At 32.0% G+C, this 20,777-nt stretch overlaps 1 protein-coding gene across 1 annotated transcript; it reads right to left on the bottom strand.

Moving 5' to 3' along the window:
- Nucleotides 1-48: 48 nt before the first annotated feature.
- LOC111056743 (rho GTPase-activating protein 1) lies at nt 49-18,424 on the bottom strand. Its single transcript, XM_039430991.1, has 9 exons — nt 18,182-18,424; nt 17,308-17,427; nt 16,211-16,505; nt 15,134-15,352; nt 13,139-13,237; nt 10,292-10,521; nt 7,434-7,634; nt 6,547-6,653; nt 49-4,849 (listed from the first exon to the last, which is right to left on the bottom strand). The coding sequence occupies exons 1-9, from the start codon at nt 18,228-18,230 to the stop codon at nt 4,676-4,678; spliced, it is 1,494 nt and encodes a 497-aa protein (XP_039286925.1). The 5' UTR covers nt 18,231-18,424; the 3' UTR covers nt 49-4,675.
- Nucleotides 18,425-20,777: the final 2,353 nt, after the last annotated feature.

The raw sequence follows: 20,777 nt of genomic DNA, 5'->3' as shown, positions 1-20,777 counted from the left end.
CTATTGATCATGTTTTGATGGTAATGTACATTACAAACAAACTCCACATACAATAAAAGAATGTGATTTTATTACTATAACAGTGATATTAACATGATCATAAATTGTATTATATACATACTGGAATCTTAAACCATTCTACGAAATACAAAATTATGTTCTTTTCATTTCTTAATTAAATTCATTGTTCATTTCAAGCTAAATTATTACAGATTCGTTATAAATATATCAATACAAAGATTCTATTTTTTAAACATAAGTATAGTTCATCAATAGTTCACCTATTTACAATGGTTTTCTCACTAAATATATATTTGTATATTATATGCTTTTCTTTCTTTCAGTAATTAAGCGTTATACGATCCACTTATTACAACAAATATAACTCAATTGGAATGGAAAGTATTATTTTTGGTCATGTGTCAAATGCTACTTTTGCATCACTACATCTTATTAGAGAAGTTAAAATCAATTATACAGCCTACACTAATTGACACCGTCTTGCTGTGTGATGTTCGCAAAAAATTAGGGTGTCACACACAAAATTCTATGAATACTTTCAAAAATGAAACCTTCAATAAATAATTTAAATTGAATAGAAAGAAAGCAATTAAAAGACTAGAGTTAGTTTTTTCTTGAAAATTTATAAAATTGAGTAGATAATAATTATTAGATTAACGTAACCAATACTTTTTGCTCAGGACATTGAACATATAAATATTATTTATTATCACATCCCAGACAACCAAAAAACCTTACATGCAAAGAGTAATATTCAATCATGGCTCAGATTTTAGATAGGTACAGGAGAAAAGATTAGTAGTAATTATAGCTAGTACGTTTGGTAACAGTGATTAGTCTCAACTACTTATCAATGAATGTTATCTTTGGTATGTTATCATAGAAATAGAATGAATAAAGTTTATCATAGAGATAAAGTATTTATAATTCACAAGGAATCATAATGAAAATAGATGTCTATACATAACATACAAGAGAAAAACTCTATCATGGAATTTTCATGTGAAATTTATATTTTGTGCCTTGAAGATTATTAAAAAATATTAGAGTAGAGATGCCATTCTCATAGAACCAAGTTTGATCTTTTGAAAAACACATTTTTACGTTAAATTATTTAATGAGTAAATTCTTATTAAGTGCATAATTTCTACCACCATATATAATACTGAGTAGAAAAAATATAAGTAATATGTAGAATGTAGTAGAAGCCCTTGAATTTGTCAAATGATGGAAATAATTTACATAATTTTTGTTTTAAACAAATTGAACAAAGATTAATAAATAAAGAATTGGTTCCAATAAATAAAAAATAGTTGGACTAGAGGATTGAAATCTTTCAGGAGAAAGCGGATGCTAAGAAATTGAAATATAAGGCCAATATCAAGAATTATAGCCTACAGTTTGAGTTGAATAATTCAAAGTTACAGTATTAGAATACTAGGTAAATTGATAAAAAATTATTAAAATATTGAAAAAATATTATATTGGTAGTATTAACAAATCACTTGTTGTGTGAAATAATATTAGGGCCATAACTAAAAATCAAAACGTTAATTAAAATCAACTCAATTTGAATTAACAATTTTAAACAAATTTAATTGCCACCTAAGCAGCACTCTGATCCTTCTCTGTAAATGTAATGTGAATTCACACTTAGTGTAGAATGATTGTAGATAATGTTTGAAATGAATAAAAAAATCACAGATTAAGCATAAATATCAATTTATAAAAATTAATTATTAATAATCTAAGGCAGAATATGAAATTATAACCAAGTCGAAGAAAATCACTCTTTCTTGGTCGCTCAATTAAAATCAGAAAAATGATTGCTCAAACTTTATATTTAATATTTGATGATCATTAAAAATCAGCAAACTATTCACGATGGGGAATAATGTTACAAATGAATTTCTGATTTAATAGATTTATCTGAAATATTCAGAGTACTAATTTATTGACGAATATGTTCACTAAATAGGGCACCCGCATTCAATTGGTTGGAAACATTCAATGATATATAATTAATTGTTTACCATTAATGGAAAACTGATTTGAATTACTTACTGTCAACTTGATAACAAAAATCTCAATTGAAAACATAATCAACTTTTCACAAGTCTGGAAAAGAAATTCTTGGAATAATGAGAAGAAAATAAGATAGAATTGGAACTATTATTGGCATTAATATTAAGTTGAGCACGTCTCAAAGGAATGTATGAAGAATCGTTTTAAAAATTTTCTTAAAAATGAACAAAAAATGAGTTTGCAATAATTAAGAAGATTTAAGGTTCGAAAAACCTTCAAATGGTGAATCACTATAAAGGAATGTTATTCTACATTCAGTTGGGGAATGATTACGGTATCTATTTTAGTAAGTTGAATAATAAATATGTTGACAATTTGAGCTCTGGTCACTCACATTAGGGAATATGAAAAAGTATAAAAATACAATGATATACCAGCTAGAAATACTGATACGTCAATGGTTTATGATGATATACTGTGACAAAATTCAACTTTTTTTATTAAGTTTAAGGAGAAAGTATACTATGTGAGATTTATTAAATTGGTAAAGAAATGTTGTTGACACTTTGGCACTTAAACCAATACTTTTGAGTTTGTTAAAATTAATTTTGTACATTTTCTCATTAGACGAGGACGTCAGCCCTGCTTTAAGTACAATTATTATAGATCGACGATAGAGAACATTATTTCAATAGGAAACACCAATAGGAAATAATCACTACATTGTAAACAAATGTATAACAATGTTTTGCAATCAATATTCGCGGCTTGTCATGAACATGAAATTGTACAAATTTTAGGACAAAATAAATAGTTATGAGCTCCAGTAATAAACACAATTATCTTTTCTACTTACCATAACATCAGTGAAAATTAATTAAATAATGTAATAGGCCAGGAAAGTCTAGTCTAAGCTTAAAGATCAATTACGCAAAGTTATTTGGCACGATATATTTGGAATCACTTCATGGAAAAGATGTTGAATGTATAAAAATCATCAAGTGCATCATTGTTATTTTTAGATTTCCTAACATCAAAAATTAATTGGAAACAAATCTTTTATTGCATTATTAAAGAGAGATTATACAAGAGATTTAGGGTGGACTTAATAAACTGGTATGATGGAAATGAATAAGAAATAGAAAGGTTGAAATTAGTAATCTACTTATCATATCAAGTAATACAAAATTCTCACCCTTTTCAAGGATGCACGAGGACATCCAGTTTTGTATTAGAGTTATCACTTAAATGAAATTAACATTTTTTAAAATCAATATTTCATGTTGAAATCGAAAATGGAATAATACATTTGATTGGCTGAATTGAATAGCTAGAAAACTACAACAATAAATCTTATTCAATTGAAAAAATAGTATAATATATAATAAAATGACACTTTCATATTATTCAAGAGAATGTTTTGCAGATGGCATTTAGCTCTCTATACATCAGTAGACATGAACAACGAATTGAATTAGTTTACCTCAACCATAAATCAAACCCATCTTATTTATACATACGTAGATTCCTTTTTAGTGAGATTATTATGATACTTAAAAACAATGACACAGAAAATATCAACAGTTAACGCAATTTCATTGTACAAATGCCAAACAACATTTTCAAGAAATGACAAAAGTTTATAAAGCTTAGTTGATGACATTACAAAGAATATAATTGAAATATCCAATTCTTTTAAAGAATGAGACATTTCAGTAATTTGAATATAAATATTAGTGAATGATGAGAATGCATTCAAGAGACATGAGAGAAAAACGTGAATAGAAAACTGTGATGTATGAAGATTTGAACGAAGAAAATTAGCTTTAGAATAAACGAGGTAGTGAAATATGTAATGAAAGAATAACGTTATAGCAAGTGACTAGAATGAAAGTAACAAACCAACACAACAGTTAGTCACCATTTCCCAATAGTGATGAAAGTTTAGCAAACATTAAAAAACACTAAAACATTACATTCATTCCATAAATTATCTCAGTAAAAACATTATAATTATATTGAAAACTTATTAAGAAACAAGTAATTTGAATTTACAATCTCAAGTTACATTACAGATCAATTTTTAATTGAGTCAACTGTTTCAAGTTTCTTAAAACCGCACATTTTTGGAAAATTAACACCATTAAAAACTGAATAATCTTCAAACAAGTTGAAAGTTGTGCATTGCGACGAAATGTTGATCAACTAGTTAGGATTCAACCAAAACACCAATATGACAATTTACATTATTTATTAAAATTTGGATACCTATTAATAGTTCGTTTGAAGTTTTACTTCAGTCAATATGCTATATATTTATTTTGCATTGTTCTTCACGTGTGATCCAAATTTTAATAGAACATATAACTAATACAGATTCTTATATAATACGTATAGAAAAATAATTTCCAAGATTCAATGGAATGAGCTATAGTCAATAATGGTAAATGACTCGAGCTACACTCACAGTTCATCTTGTTAATGGGATTTTAGTAATTTTCAATAATTATAATAAAATCTATGAATGAAACTCGTTAGAGTAAGAACATTTTTGAGATGTTTTAAACGCATTTGATAATATGTTTAGATGCCAGGATTAAAATCATCTCAACAGATTCGAGTAAGATGATTAGATGATGAATATTTGATCGTGGTGCATGAGTACAAAGTCAGTGAACATGTTGATCGGGCCGAACGATGACAGATTGATTTGCCTCCGGTTTGGCGACCAAACAAGATTCGGTCCAAACACTACAGCCAAATTCGAAGATGTCATCTTATTTAAATCACATCTATCCATTACCTGTAATGACAAATTTATTCAACATTTGAAATTAATCTTAAATAGGTTTTTTGGGATAGCTTTGAGAGTAATTAAGTAATAAAATTGTAGTTTCACATTATTTTCTAAAAAAGGCGCTCATTTTTAGAAGTACATAAGAAAAGTTACAAAGCTTTTACATAGTTGAATGGTAGAAATAATTCTGTCATTACAGAGCTTCATAAGGGGAATCTAATTAATTGTCATTTTTATCTTTGTTCACCACTTGTTGTAATTCAAGAATATTGCTTATCCACCCCTCAACCACGTGACAGAAATTCAGTAGGTACCGAAGAAGATATTATAATATAAGAGCATATTGAACATAATAATATAAGAACACATGGCCGCTATGGCTTCGTATGAAATGAGCGCTGCTATCCAGAGATTGTCAGTTTGGTGTAAGGGTAAGCATTCCTGACTAGCAATTAGGAGGTAACGGGTTCGATTCCCAGGCTGGCAATTAATTTTTGGGTAGTAGCTCTCATTCATTTTCCGTCTAGCTGTTAACACTGATGCCCATATTTGCAGCAGCAGAAGTCTTCGGGGTAATTTTACAGCATTTAATCCTATACTATTAAACGAGCAATTTCTGTTTATATGTTTGTATGTCACCGGATCTCGAAAACTGCTCTAATGATTCTCACGAAATTTGAAACATAGTACTGTAGGTTTATAATATAAAAATTCGATTGCACTAGGTCTCATCCCTGGGAAAACTCGCTGAAGGACATTAAAAGGATTATAATTATTCATCCGTGGATAAGTAAATGATAATTTCGTCGTCTGTCTATAATGGAAGTGAGTGAGCGAGTGCTTGTGTGTGGGACTGAGACAAAATTATGACTCAGCTGATGAACTATTGCAATCATTCAGGTACTTAGTGCCGGTTGCACAAAAGCCGGTTAAATTTTAATCCTGATTAATTTTACTTGGCCTTTGTGAGAGAGATTTTTGCATTCCACTGGGAATCAATCTCAATCCACTGTGATTAGATGGAACCTTTCTGTATAAACTATAAATATATTATAATTTCCTCTTTCGCAATAAATTTTCTATGCTTTTGTACTCCAGAGCAAAGCTCGGTCCCCCGATATTTATTAATAATTAAGCATAAATTTATTATTGTTCTATAAATAATATAAGAAAAGCTAAAATTATACATGATTTAAGAAAATTCAACTTCAACAGGGTCGGGTGTGCTTGAAAATAGCTGAGCGAAATACGAGAGTTAAGTTTATAGTATAATGGGAATATTTGATGTGGATTAGTTGTTTGAGACCCACGGTCTGTTTAAAGTTATTAAAAATTCCTACTTGCTATGGGGAAGAAGAATCAATTTTAGTATTAATAACAAATCAATAGCGTTTCAGTTCTGTGGTGCCATCCCAACTCTTTTCTGGTCAAATATTACTCGCCCTGATAATATATCATAGCTATATAGTGACATCAATATATTGAACACTATTTCTAACGCTTCAATAATATAATAATTCAATATGCAGAACTTGAACGGAAAAACGTTCGCAAGAAAAACTTTAATTGGGATCAAGAATATTTAATATTGAAAAGATATGAAATTTAAATTATATTTACACATTTAATAAGTAAAAAACTATCATGAGTAATCAGACTATCAGACTAGATTTAAAAATTAAAATTTGATATGCTTCACTTACCTTTGAAAGAAATAATACAATATATTTCAAAACTTGATAATTATCTTCTGGTAGCTTTTCTAATATTAGAATTTTCACTTGGCGAGGCCGCTCATCTTTTGCTATACCTAGAATGGACAAATTATTTGTATCAGACATTTTTCTTTGAATAAGAATAGCTTATGTGAACCAAATTTCAAGTTGGTCGAATGCATTCAACATTACTTTAGCATTGATATTATACAATTAACGAATACATTTTCAACACACAATCAGTTTTGGGCCGATATTTACACAAATCTCGAATTTAAAGATTGAATTTCACATAGCTTAACCCTTTTGAGTTTCACCCTTTACATTATTTTTGAGGAGAAAATATAGAGAAATATTAGTAGACAGCTCACTTTGTTTAGTTTTTAAAGGTTCGTTCAGGTCATACTAAGAATGAAACAATTGTTATACTGGATTTCCAGTGATTAGCCACCATCACTGCTTTGTCATTAGCTAATATTAAGTCCTCAAGAGTACATGATTCTTGGAGCATCCTGCAAGTCAAAATAGGTGTTCTGGATCCTGAATTGCTCCACACTCACATAGAGTAACTTTATCAGGGAGTACACCCCACCTCAGCATATTTGTCTTTCACCTGGGCACCCCACTTCTCAACCTACTTAGTGACTTCCGTACTTTATAGTCCAGATTATGTCTCGCACTTATTTCTTCATATGGCACAATTTGATATGCATTAATCCCATTCCTCCATCTACCTTTTGAAAGGTTAGATAACCGAACAAGTTTGCATTGACTATTCACTAGATTATTTTAAACTGACTAACCTATCACAAGTTACTCGTAAAATTCATCAAACTGAAACGTAAATTTAATATTCATACATTGAATACACTTACTTTGAAATTGAGTTATTTCATCATACAGTTCGAAAGTGAGCAGTGGTTCTTCTAGTTCCCTTAAGAACGTTTTCAATAAGACAGCTGCGATATGTACATCTTCGGCGAAGTCGACCGGTAAGCCCTGATTTATTCTATTCTTGAACTCCTTCACAACAGTCACGTTTGCAGATCTTCTAAACAATCCTTCCGTTTCCAGAGCTGAAATATGAGACACATAACTATCAAGTACACAATTATTTCTAACTAAAAAGCTATGACAAGGCAGTCAGAAATAAAATTATTAAATTCCCATATTACTTGCTGGCAAGAGAAACATAAGCTGTGTAATCAGTCATTCGTTTAAATCAACTATAAACGCTTGATAAACACATTCACTGATTAGCATAGAACCCTACCAAATAAGCACCAAAGGACTTTGCTAGACTTGAATTTTGAATTTGGAATTGTAATTGAAACCAAATCTACAAACTCCATAATCTAGTTACAATCAACAAGCAGAAGATAATGAATAGGATAAACTCATTGAAAAGATAAGATGATTAGAGTTCCTATTCAATTAATAACAGAGAAAGTAATTGACTAATACAGACTGACAGTGTCATTCTAGGCCAGTAATTAATTTTTGTAAACCTTATGAATAATTTTCGACAGGTATTTCAAACTTGTTCTAGCCTTTCAAAAACTATTATAAACCATGGTTTTTCTTAAACTAACATCACTGTACTACAATAACTTCAGATATGGTTGTTAAACATCATTTTTCAATTAAAACCCCGCAAGGGCAAATCCTTTTTTCAAAGTAGAGCATATATATATAGAATATCCTTCTAGCTGTTCTAGTTGTCAATATTGAATTTGCAGTCGCAGAAGTCTTCAGAGTAGTTCACAGCATAAATATTAACTGAATTATTGTTGAAAAATCATAATGTACTCATTAGCCTTTGAAAAATTGAAATATCATGATTTATTTCCATGTTCACTAATTGACCCCTATACGCATTGATGATAATAATGCACCAATTAATTAATTATACTGCGTTCGTGAGAGTTATGCTATCTATTTTTTTTTTGTCGAGTTAAGTCACAAATTTTGAGCAGAGCTCAAGTGGCATGCAACATGTCAGTTTGAGTACGGAGTCGTATGAATTCACTATAACACTCCTCAATGGTATAAGGACAAGCCTCTACCAGTGTCCTAGTTATCTTTGATAAAATTAATTTGTAGCTACTATACAATCTGATCCTCTGAAATACAATGAAACACTTCCTGAATAGTAAAATCCATTTTCGAGACAAGTCACATATAATTATCAAGACACTTTATTCTTTATTGTTTCTTTATCACAAATGACAATATTGCCAGGTCTTGTAAGACCCATTGCATACTAGCACTACATTATAATCGAAACAAATGAACAATTAACACATTCAGAACAGAAAATAAATATGTAGATGAGTGGATAACTTTTAGAAACAAAGAGTAGAACCTATTTGTTATACAGAATAGAAATACGAATACACCTGAAATTCTATCAATACTGAGTAAATAAAATAACTCAAATTTTCTTAACAGATATACATACACACACGCGCGCACACACACACACACACTCAAGGAAAACTCAACTAAAAAAAATATGATTGAAACAAAATACTGTAGAGAAAAAAAAACTACTCGTTGCCCTCCAAAAGTAATTTGAAAAGTCTCCTCTTGAAAACGCTTAGTGAAACAGAAAAAATGACATGTCAGGAATAGCATTCCAAAGTCTTGCAGCAGTAACCACAAACGAAGAATTGTATCTTGCAGTGCGATGAATAGGAATCTGCAAGGTATACAAATGAGATCTCGTGTTGCGATCTGGATTAACATCAACAAGACGGATGAAATCATCTGCTAGATAAGTAGGGCCCTCCCTCATGACCAGAATTTTATATACTTGACAAAGAAGAAAATACTGTCAACGCTTATCCAATTTGAGCCAACCCAACTCCATGAAGAATGGAGTGATTCGCGAGAAACGCCTAGCATCAAATATGAACCTGACTGCATAGTTCAATGAGCGTTGGAGCCGTCCATTCAACTCATTTGTTATGTCGTTATAAGAGATGCAGCAATAATCAAAGAATGGCATTATCAAGGACATGACAAGGGTAGTGCTAACAGCTCTGGGCAGAAATCTTCTTATCCTTTTAAGTTGATGAATTCCTCTAAAAACCTTATTACAAACATGAGTAACTTGTTCCCGCCAGCTCAATGAGCAATCAATTAATAAGCCAAGTACTCTGACACTGGAACAGTAAGGAATATTAGTATCATTTATGGTCACTGGGGGTGCACTAGAGACGAATTGGTTCAACAGTCTAGGATGTCCAATAACTTCGGGTTTTTGAAGGGTTAAGCGTCAACCTATGAGCAGAAGTCCACTCGACAAGCAATGCTATATCGTTGTTCACTTGATCAATGGCATGTGTGAACTGCGATTTTTGAAAGTGTGAATAAATTATCAGGTCGTCAGCAAATAGATGATTAGAGGTATTGTTGAGAATCATTGGAGCATTATTAATATAAATTGAAAATAGAAGAGGACCTAACACCGAGCCTTGATGGAACATGAGTGTTTTTTTTATTCAAATAGAATATCCAATCAAACCTATTGTAAAATTACCATTGAAGATAAATATTACGCTGTTTTCAAAATTCTTACAAACGCTGAATCGATGCATTATTAACATATTTTTGACTGTAATCTATTAATGTAGTCAGTTATTATTTGTACTACACTGTATTCGTTTTCGAAGAAATAAATGTCCAATTAAAAAAACTCAATGACCAAAAATGAATGAATTGGAATTACCGTCGGGAGTGCTTAGAAATTGGACGCACTGCTGTACAATGGGCGGTATGACTTGGCCTCCGTTGTTCTCCTTGATGAACTGCAACGAGACTCCGAACTGCTGGGTGGGAGGGGGCGGCACCTCCTGCCCCCCACCACTCCCCGAATGCTCACCGCTTGCCGCCCCCGCTACCGCCGCCGCCGCCGCCGCAGTTTTACTGCTCACCTTTGACATTATCCGCTCGTCATGCCTGCATCAAAAGATACAAAACCAACCCATCATTATCATATCTAGACTAGCAGGTAACCCGTGCTCCACAAGGGTCTAATTAAAAACTTGACGTAATGAAATCTTGAAGAATTGAAAATAGGCCTATAAGCATCCTCGGTAAATTTATAATCAATAATTATGCAAAATTTCAAGTTAATCAGTCCAGTAGTTCAGTCCTGATGATGCGTTTTATTCAAAAATGCATTTAAGGCTGTGCAAAGGCTAAAAATGAACTTTTTACTCGTGATATTTTTCAAAGTTTTTTGATTTGTATATCATCAAGCTATCAAAATGAAAAAGTTTTCTCAAGAAAACATTTTTTTTCGGTCATTTCTTTTTGAGTTATGAGCGCCCAAAGTTTACATTTTTGGGACAGAACATTTCAAATTAGGTACGATATAAATCCATGAGATTTAGTGGATGGATTCTTCATGGTATTGTTGATCTGGTAAAACAAAAATTTTCTGAAAATATCAATTTTTGGAAAATTTATTCAATTCACCAAAAAATAACTCAACTAAAAGTTATTTTTAGTAATTTGAATAACTAGTTAAAAATTCAATATTTTCAAAAAAAAAAAATGTTTTACTAGATCAACAATACCATGAAGAATCTATCCTCTGAATCTCATGGATTTATCTCTTACAGAATTTGAAATGTTCTGTCCCAAAAATTTAAACTTTAGGCGCTCATATCACAAAAAGTAATGATCGGAAAAAATGTTTTCCTGAGAAAACTTTTTCATTTTGATAGCTTGATGATCCTTAATACGAGTATAATAAAATTCGAGAATTTCCTATCCTAAGTAAACTGTTTCCGTTAGTATATTATAGATAGAAGACTAGCAGGTACCGTGCCTTGCCCTGGGTTAGTCTCAGTGCACCTTGAACAGTCTCATTAGAGACTCTTACTGGTATTGTTTATTCAATTAATACTTATTTATTGTTTTTCTTCTTTCTTCTCAGAATGACTTCTGTATAATAGTTGAAACTTTTTATTTTTTCATTTCATTTTCATATTTTAATTTTATTATTTGCTGTGTTTATTTTTTCGATCTAAAATTTTGTTTAAATTTTCTGTAATGTATATTTTTCAGAGAGACTTTTCGTAAAGACTTTTCATTTCTTTCAATGGCCCATATGAATAAAACCAGAGCAAATGCTCATGAACAAGAGCATGGAGCATAAGGTTTTGCTCATGAGCAAAAGGTAGAAGCAAAAGCATTTGCTCATTTTTATATGAATAAGCTTTACCTTATACTCTTACCTTATGCTCCTGAACTCTGGAGCAAATTCTCACGTATTTTAAAGATTTTTCATCAGCTGATTCGCTTTTGTAGCCTTACTTTGTATTTATAGCACACGGAAGCGCTAAATATGCAAACAGGGAGCACCGATTGTGTTTGCGTCGTCTGCTCTGTTTTCTATTTATGAATAGAGTTTTAGGTTAGTTGAGTTTAGAATTAGAAGCGTGAAAAAATGTCACCTCTTTACTAATCTTCAACATATTCTTATAATATCAATAGCCTTCTTATAATCGTCTACACTTTCATCTTCTTAAATGCCTATTTCCTATTTTGTGATGGCTATCTTTATGTCAGTTAGCTATCTTTTGTATTTATTATTTTGTAAGGATTATGGTGATATATATCATGGATGAATCTAAAAAGAGTTTTATAGTTCTCAACTATTGGTTGTGATCGTATCTGGTATAGTTTTCTCTTGCTCATACGAATTAGTTGAGCCATTTCAGTATGAGCAAAAGGTGATAAGCTGCTCTAGACTAGACTCACCTTTTTTGAAGCATTTGCTTCAAAAGTTGAGCAAATTCTCTAGTTTATTCATACAGTTTCGAGTATAAGCTTTTACTCTTGAGCAAATGATCAAACTATTTTTTTGATGAGCATGAGCAAAAGGTTCTGCTCACAATTATTCATAGAAAATTAAGCAAATGCTCCATATTTTAGAAGTATAGCAAATGCTCAACTTTATTCATATGGCCCAATATTTGTTTAAAGTATTGCATTTTCAATTGGTTTACTTGTAATATGTGTTAAGAGAGCAATTATGGGATATTATCCTTGTGCTCTCATATGTATCTCAAATAAATATATACACCTATTGACAGAATTGTAGAAGCTAGTTTCACTCAATCACTGCTCTGCTCTATGTCGAGTAATATCAGAGCAATAATATTCAAAAACTATATTTTCTTTATCGATTAGAAACAAATTCATACACTTCATGTGAGCAAACGGGGGGTGGTATTTAAATTTCATCTACAAAACAGTGAGAGACAGAATTTACGAAATTAATTTATTCAGAGACATTACCAGAGAAGAAAAACTAATACAGTATCAAGTTGGAATCTTACATATCAGTATCAGAGTCCGTGTCCGGTTCGGTGAAAGTATTCTTGCCATGAGTTCTGATGAGACTATTCTTACTTTACCGGGCCGAGCGAGTCCCGTTAAAACTCATGAGAAGAATATTTTCATTGAGCTGGAAACGGACTCTGACACTGATGACGTATGTGGGAATCCAGATTTAAGAAGTGATTAAACGAGAATCTAAATATACATGAATATGTGTACTTACTCTAAAACAGGCGATGGGATGCTCATCTGATCTAAATTCAGATGCTGTCTAAGTTCATGGAGGTAGTTGATATACATTACTTTGCGGCCAAATTTTGCACTGTGGAAACAAAATCAGAATTATTCGGTTGATTCTGCAGGTTTTTATTCGGAACGAAACAGTAGAATCAAAGTATTTACTGGCAGCATACATTTTTCAACAATTAAAAAAAAATCTTATTGATATACAGAGTGTTTGAAAAAGAACTCCCTAGTTTTAATAGAATCTGTAAAAAGTGATATACACTATTCTAGTATGAGTTGTTTGATTCAGTAACTGTCTAAGTTTTGTCCCCCTGCAGTTAGCAGACCTGCTTGACCTTGAGACGGCGCCAGGGAACAGTTCCCTTAGTTCCTCAGCTGAGTTCCTGATTTCCGGGAAGGTGGATAGGGATAGCCCAATTGCTTGCCACCACGAAGCCCGGACACACACACACACACACACAATATGAAATATAAATTAATTACATCAATAGAAAAACATTACATTATAAAATAAATAACATAAATATGAGAACACATTACAATATTAGAAGGCAATTTATACATGTTATGTGGTGAAGAAGGGTAGAGGATCAAAAGTTCTTCCAACTATGGCTATCCATGTCATAGGAAAGCTTTTGATCCTTGGAATTTTTGGAAAGGATTGGGAAAGGGATGTGATAGAGCACAAGTAGGGGAAGTGAGCGCACTAATCAGAAAAGTTCTCAGAGTAATGTGGAATGGTATCAAAAGCTTTTTTGATATCCAAGAAAACCGCTTTAGATTTGTAATTGGAATTCAGGTTTTGTGAAACAGTATTAGCAAATTTAATTAATGCATCTTCCGTACTCTTCTCAGCCTGATATCCAAATTGATTTTCATTTATTATTTCATGTTTGCTCAAAAACAGGACTAATCTCTTATTTATAATCTTTTCCATAATTTTTGCCAGATTACTGATAAGACTGATTGGCCTGTAATTGCCAGGATTTGATGGATCTCCTTGCTTGAAGAGAGGTTTTATTTTGGCTTTTTTGAAGTGTTTGGGGAAGTAGCCTTGCTCAAAACATTTATTAAAAATCGTGGCTAGTGGTTGTAAAATAGTGTGGCCTATTTGCTTGAGTACTGTGTTATTGAGATTATCCATTCCTGGGGCGCAATTATTCTTCAGCTCTTTTATTGTCTCTTCAATTTCTTTAGAATCTGTTGGTCTCATGAAGAAAGAATTCAGTAGAGGTGTTTCGGTTATATCGTTGTTGGGAGAATTCTCTAGTTCATTGTTCAAAGCTATAGCCTGTCTTTCACCAACATTGGAAAAAAGTCATTCAGCCTGTTGGCCTCAACTCTGATCCTGTTACACTCCTTTTTTCCTTCCCCGATTGCCTCATTAATTTATACATTAAATTCAAATGAGACATTAAATTTATACCTAAAACTAGGAAGTTCTTTTTCAATCACCCTGTATATTGATAAATATTTCTAATTGGATGAATATAGCATTCAACCGTAAATGAATTATTTTACTTCAGTATTATTCTTAGATGAGAATACTGATTATTAAGACATTGTTAACAATAGGCCTATTTAATCAACAATTTTTTCAATATTCTGTATAATATTCAAAACAAATTCAATGGAGTTATCTTAGAGTTTAACGCAAATGAAGATTCAATTTAGTTAGATAGCAAATAGAAAATAAAGACTATTGATATTTACTTTATGAAAACGATTAGATATTCATTAACAACAAACAAATATTGTGACACATCTCAAGATAGACAAATCTCTAGATAGTAGCATTTCAAGAGGAATAATAATAATTTTAGAAAATGCTTTATATGGTTTAACATAAAAAAACGTAGAAAATTATTTATGGAACTTTCAAAGGCATAACTTTATATGCTATAAGTTATTTCACGTTTAATTGATCATGGTGATTATTGAAAGATATGTGAAAAACAATTGTCATTCTCACCTTATTGCAGCGCGGAATATCTGCCACACAACTCTGATGAAATTTGTCGGATGAACAAGATATAATGCTTTCAAATTTTTCTTATATTTCCTATCGAAAGCTTTGTACGCCTGCCACAGCCAGGAGAATGCTGGTTTGTTTTTGCTAGTCAGCCCATAATGGAAATATACTAGTGTGTAATCTTGTTCAACAAACTTGTCCAGTGTGAACATAAGGTACCTATCAACAAAAAGATCATATATTTATTATTATAAGTGCTCTGAAAAATATACATATGCATCTTAATTGAGATTGAAGTAAAATCAACGTTTCTACAGTTTGTATTACAGATTGAATAATCAAAATTTATTGAATAAGCCCTGTTCTTTATTCAATAAATACAATTCTCTCTATTAGTAATAATGGTCTCCATTAATAGAAATGAAAAAGCTACATCAAAAAGATGCTCCTATTCTTAATTTTTTACCTTGTCCTCACATATTCTCAGAACTTCAGTTTCAAACTATCAGCATTAATTGAATTGGAATAATCGTGTAATTGTGAGTAAGGAATGTAACAGGTTTTTTTTTTTTAGGTTGATGCCCACAAATGAGCTCCAGGCTTGTGCATAATGAATCTAATGATGATGAGAGATGATTGGACCTACAGTTTAAGGTGGATTCCAAACCGGGAAGCGATTTTCTAACTCATAGATGGTATATAGAGGAATTCATCTCTTGAAGTGGTCACTCTTATCTTATCGATAGCTTATCAACGCGACCTCGAAGCCAATCTCTTCCCCAAGTTGAAAGTGAATCTCACTATTGTATCTAAATGTTAATATAATCATGTTGTCTATAATATCCATAAAAAGAAACATATAAAGGGACACATGTTGTCTCCATTCCTGTAAATAAATAAATGTATTTTCCAACTATTTGATAATTTTGAAATAATTGAAGTGATACTGGAAAACAATTACTGTATAATGAATTGAAAATAAAAATAGAACCATTTTTCCCAAGGTTCATCGCATTCCATCAATGATAGGTAACATCGAACATTAGTCTACATGGATTATTTATACTGTTTCCTCACCTGAGTAATCGTTTATGATCAAGCTCTTTATTCGACGGAAGTCTACAAGCAGACACAACAATGATTCTCCTTCCAGCCGTGTCGTCACCGACCACTTCCACGATTCCATGACGAGAAACATCACGGAAATCCTCTTCGGTCTCCTCGTCTTCCAGAAACGGATACGTCAGACTATCAGAACCAAACGGTGCATCAACAAGCTCTTCTTCGAAATTCTCCTCAATAGTTCCATCAGAGACGGGCGACTCAAGGTAATCAAAGCCACCACTCAGAACCTCCGTCTTGTCTTCCAGAGCTGCAACAAAACACGCGTTATTCATTATCTAAAAATCACATCACGCTCTAATGTCTAATGTTCAGATCAAGCTATTTTACTCTGCACAGCAAAATAGCATTATCTGAACGTCCGCAGAGTTTGTGTTTACACCAAAAAAAATCTACGGGCAAGGCTCTATTTTCGCTCTGTTCTCAGTTGCACTCTGATTCCAAAATTTTTACATCAAGCCTATTCATTTTTCATTTTTTTGAGCAAAGGCGAGCCAAATTATTCATTTCAAGACGCTGAATCCGAATCTGAAATTAGAACTCCATTTTTACATGATTTAGGTTTTTGATGAGAGATCTTTATCGAAAACATCCGCTCGTATGCCTGGAGAAAATCGCTACCAGAGCAATTCGAAAACATCTGCATGTGAACAGTACCACTTTCTTGGAACGTAGGCTGGCATATACGCAGATGCCGGTGAGAACCCCCTCATTGATTGAGCCGGCGACAGATTATTTTAAATCCATCCATCCACAGACTCCGCAGATTTTTGTCTAAACATTACTTAAGTTTCTCGGATGATAAAACAATGTATAGAATGACCTGTTCTTGATGGAGCATTATTCATCACAAGAAATTATGATTAGCAAGTTATTGAGTTTATAAATTATAGAATAAGACTTTTGAATAAAATTTAAAAACTTATTGAAAATGTTTTTTGAACAATTATTGTCTCTAGGAATTGTGCACTCAAAAGTCACTCCCGCCATGACTTCAGACCATTATGCTTTTTTTAATATTGGGATTGGTTCCAATCGATATTACAACTCACCTGCTTCTCCGGTAGCATTTTGAAGTTCAGTATCATCGAATTCTAAATTTGGTTCATAGTCATGGTAATCTGATAAACTTGGATAAGGATCTTCGTGTTCATTGGGAGGACCAGAGAGACCTGCAACATAATATTATCATATTTTCAGTATCATCGAATTCTAAATTTGGTTCATTGTCATGGTAATCTGATAAACTTGGATAAGGATCTTCGTGTTCATTGGGAGGACCAGAGAGACCTGCAACATAATATTATCATATTTTCCTTCATTAAAAGTTAATATTACGCATCCAATTTATCACATAGCATAGTAAGTAGAGATCTGATGGAATAATTTCTGATAGTATGTTAATATCTAAAATAAAACAAAATCTAGAGTTGGATGAGAAACTGTGTTTGTTATTTTACAATATTTTGAATATTTATTCATTTGTCTCAATTGCTTGATTACAATTAAAAACATACACAAAACTCAGTAAATAACATAAAGCTGCAGCTTTAGTAGAAAGTTTTTTTAAAATTCATTTACGCTGGTAAGTAGTAATGAGCACTTGAAAATAATGCTTCTAGTAATATTTTTATAACCAATTCAGCATCATCAAAAAGCTCTCAGTCACAATTTGAACCTAATATTTAATGGAAAATTAGAACAAACAAATTGACAGATTATTATTTGTTCGACTGACATAGTTAATACAATTTTGACAAGAACTAACTTAACCTATTGTGCATGAATAATATTTATCTGCGAATCAAATTTGAACAGAATTGAATCATATTCAATTGCTATAATATTATAAAAAATAATTTCATACAACACAATTTGTATCTTCCAAACTTGCAATGATGATGTAAACAACATGAATTACAATACCTGTCAAATTTTTCGTTGGCGTGCAAGTTGGCTGACAGTTAGCTTCCATGTTTTAACACAATTTAAAAATGGAAAAAAAGAAAATTCAACGTTTTAAAAACATATTTGTTCAAGAATGATCTTGACATATTGTGGTAATATTACTTTTTATAAAATGAACAATATCATCCGCAGTTAATTGGAAACAATAACATTCAACACAACCCACAATCATCGCCTTCAAGATCCACTATTTTCACGACAGATTTTAATTTAACAGCTGTGCACACTGCACAGTTGTACCACAGCCGTTTGATTGAAGATTACAGTCTATCCATGGAGAAGATTTATAAATCCTAATTCTCCAATACGAACTCGTACTTTATCATAGGAGAAAAACTCTAATTTTTAATAATAACATATTGCAGAAGTTCCAAACATAATGAAATTTTAAAATATTGAAAATTTAAAATATAGGCCTGATCTTTTAAAAAAATGGACCATGACAATGTGTATTCTGTCAAACTAAGCCGTTATTTTTGTTCTAGGTAGTCGCTCTACGATCACGGCAACTAGGAATAATCAGGTATGTAGTGAGTGAGTGCACTCTGTCCACATTCAGAGTAGCCCAGTCAATAATAATTAACAATATAAACAATAGTATATTATTAATATTGATAAGCTATAGCTAAATAATATTATGATATAATTGATCGAGCGAAGTGAGGTCTAAGATTCAAGTCGACGGTTTGGCATTTCTCTTAATGTTTAAATGTTTATATGTTGCGCATTTACGGCTAAACGCGGTAATAGATTTTCATGAAATTTGTCAGGTGTGTTCCTTTTTAAATTGCGCGTCGACGAATATACAAAGTTTTTGGAAATTTTGCATTTCTAGGATAATATAAAAGGAAAAAGGAGCCTCCTTCATATGTCAATATTAGATTGAAAATCAGACTATAGAATTATTCATCATAAATCAGATGTCGAGTTGATTATAAATTGCATGCCATGACACATGCAATTCAATATCTCAATGTAACTTGGTAAAAAATCAGCAGCTGTGTAGACTATAAATTGCATGCCTCATAGAATGCAAATTCTATGCACTATTAAATAGGATGCAAAGAACTTATAACAGCTTGTCTGGGCGCCTAGTGCGGTCCACGTTATAATGTCAGTATTTGATCAACATTGAACTTGCTATCATTCGACAAAGCAGATAGCGCTATACTTTTCTAGCTCCGTAACACTACCAAATTGTTATTTAACAATGTAGAAATATAATCTGGCAAGGCAGAGAATCAGCAACGCTGTTCTCCTATCCTTTTCCACTGCCATTCTAACGTGGACCTCACTATAGATGACTTCTGGTTTTCTCGAGCTAAATTCCGGAAAGCATTTTATGATAATTAAATCTTCTGTAAGCATGATCTGATCAAATAAATAGTTGGTGTATCAGTGTGGATGTGCTTATGGTTTGGGACGTCGTTCAGTTATAAATGTTATTCATTCTCATGATAAAAGTTTTGTTCATTATTTGTTATTATATTCTTTAATTTTCATACATTTTGAATTCCCACTTTGTTTTATCTTTTATTTTTTATAAGTATTTGAAATCTTTGTATTTTTTTTTTGAATTATGTTTTTGAATTATTTATGTTGTTTGTATTATTTATTATTCCATAAGTTTGTATTATTTTTTTCATTATTTTTCTTTTTTCATTTGTATCTGTACAATTTTTATTGTTAAGGAGACATTATCTGGGGAAACCCATTGTCTCCATTGTGAATAAATAAATAAATGAACTATTGATTGCGTGCAATAGCGCATGCAATTAATAACTTAAATAAAATAGTAGACTATTGTCTCTCGAGCTTTCTCTGCTTTGAACTTGGGCTGTCCTGTTGCCAGTATGTCTTGAAGGAGATTAGCTTTTGATGTAAGTATTTTTGATACACCAACCCCAACAGCCATTAGCCGTTTTCACACCGATATCCAACAGGACATACAGACAGGTTTACTCTGATGGACAGTATAAAAGGAGGCTACGGTTTCTAACTGCGCAAGGTCTACTGTTCACAGAACTACTAGTATAATATTATTATGTTTTTATACAAACAATTATAACAATTATTGTTATAACAATAATGGATTTTAAAAACAATAAACCTTGACTATATCAATGTGCTACAAATAAGGGGAAAGCTGAATTTTTGCTGGGTGTTAGTACTATACGCACAGAGGAAAGAAACACTACTGTATGCTTATTCCGTGGTATAGGCTACATATAGGTATATAGCCTAGAACCGAAGAGTTCCCATCATTACCCGCTTGCTCAAAATATGTAGAAAATTTATAAATCTTCATAAGTGGATGACTATTCATGTCAGTTGAAAGCAGTGGCGGATCTAGAATTTTATTTTGGGGGGGGGCTGAACAGGGGAAAATTTTGACTGACTAAGCGAGTAACAATGATTGCGAGGAGTGACAATAAGCTTGGGTAGGTGATCGAAGAAGGAAACCGGTTGTTCCAAGAAGGGGGGTGAACCAGCGCCGACGCCTCTAGGGGAAACCGCTAAGTCACTGTATGTGCGTCCTCTATAGTGCGCGTTT

The sequence above is a fragment of the Nilaparvata lugens genome, chromosome 6 (assembly GCF_014356525.2).
Source record: "Nilaparvata lugens isolate BPH chromosome 6, ASM1435652v1, whole genome shotgun sequence".
Lineage (NCBI taxonomy): Eukaryota > Metazoa > Arthropoda > Insecta > Hemiptera > Delphacidae > Nilaparvata > Nilaparvata lugens.
This window is presented reverse-complemented; position numbering and strand designations above follow the sequence as displayed.

What these genes read in the sequence shown, in the direction of transcription:
- LOC111056743 (XM_039430991.1), bottom strand. Translation starts at nt 18,230, where the DNA reads ATGGAAGCTAACTGTCAGCCAACTTGCACGCCAACGAAAAATTTGACA. An exon ending in GATCATAAACGATTACTCAG is followed by an intron (nt 15,353 to 16,210) that starts GTGAGGAAACAG and finishes TTTTGTTGATAG; the next exon opens with GTACCTTATGTTCACACTGG. An exon ending in TGAAATAACTCAATTTCAAA is followed by an intron (nt 6,654 to 7,433) that starts GTAAGTGTATTC and finishes TGTCCATTCTAG; the next exon opens with GTATAGCAAAAGATGAGCGG.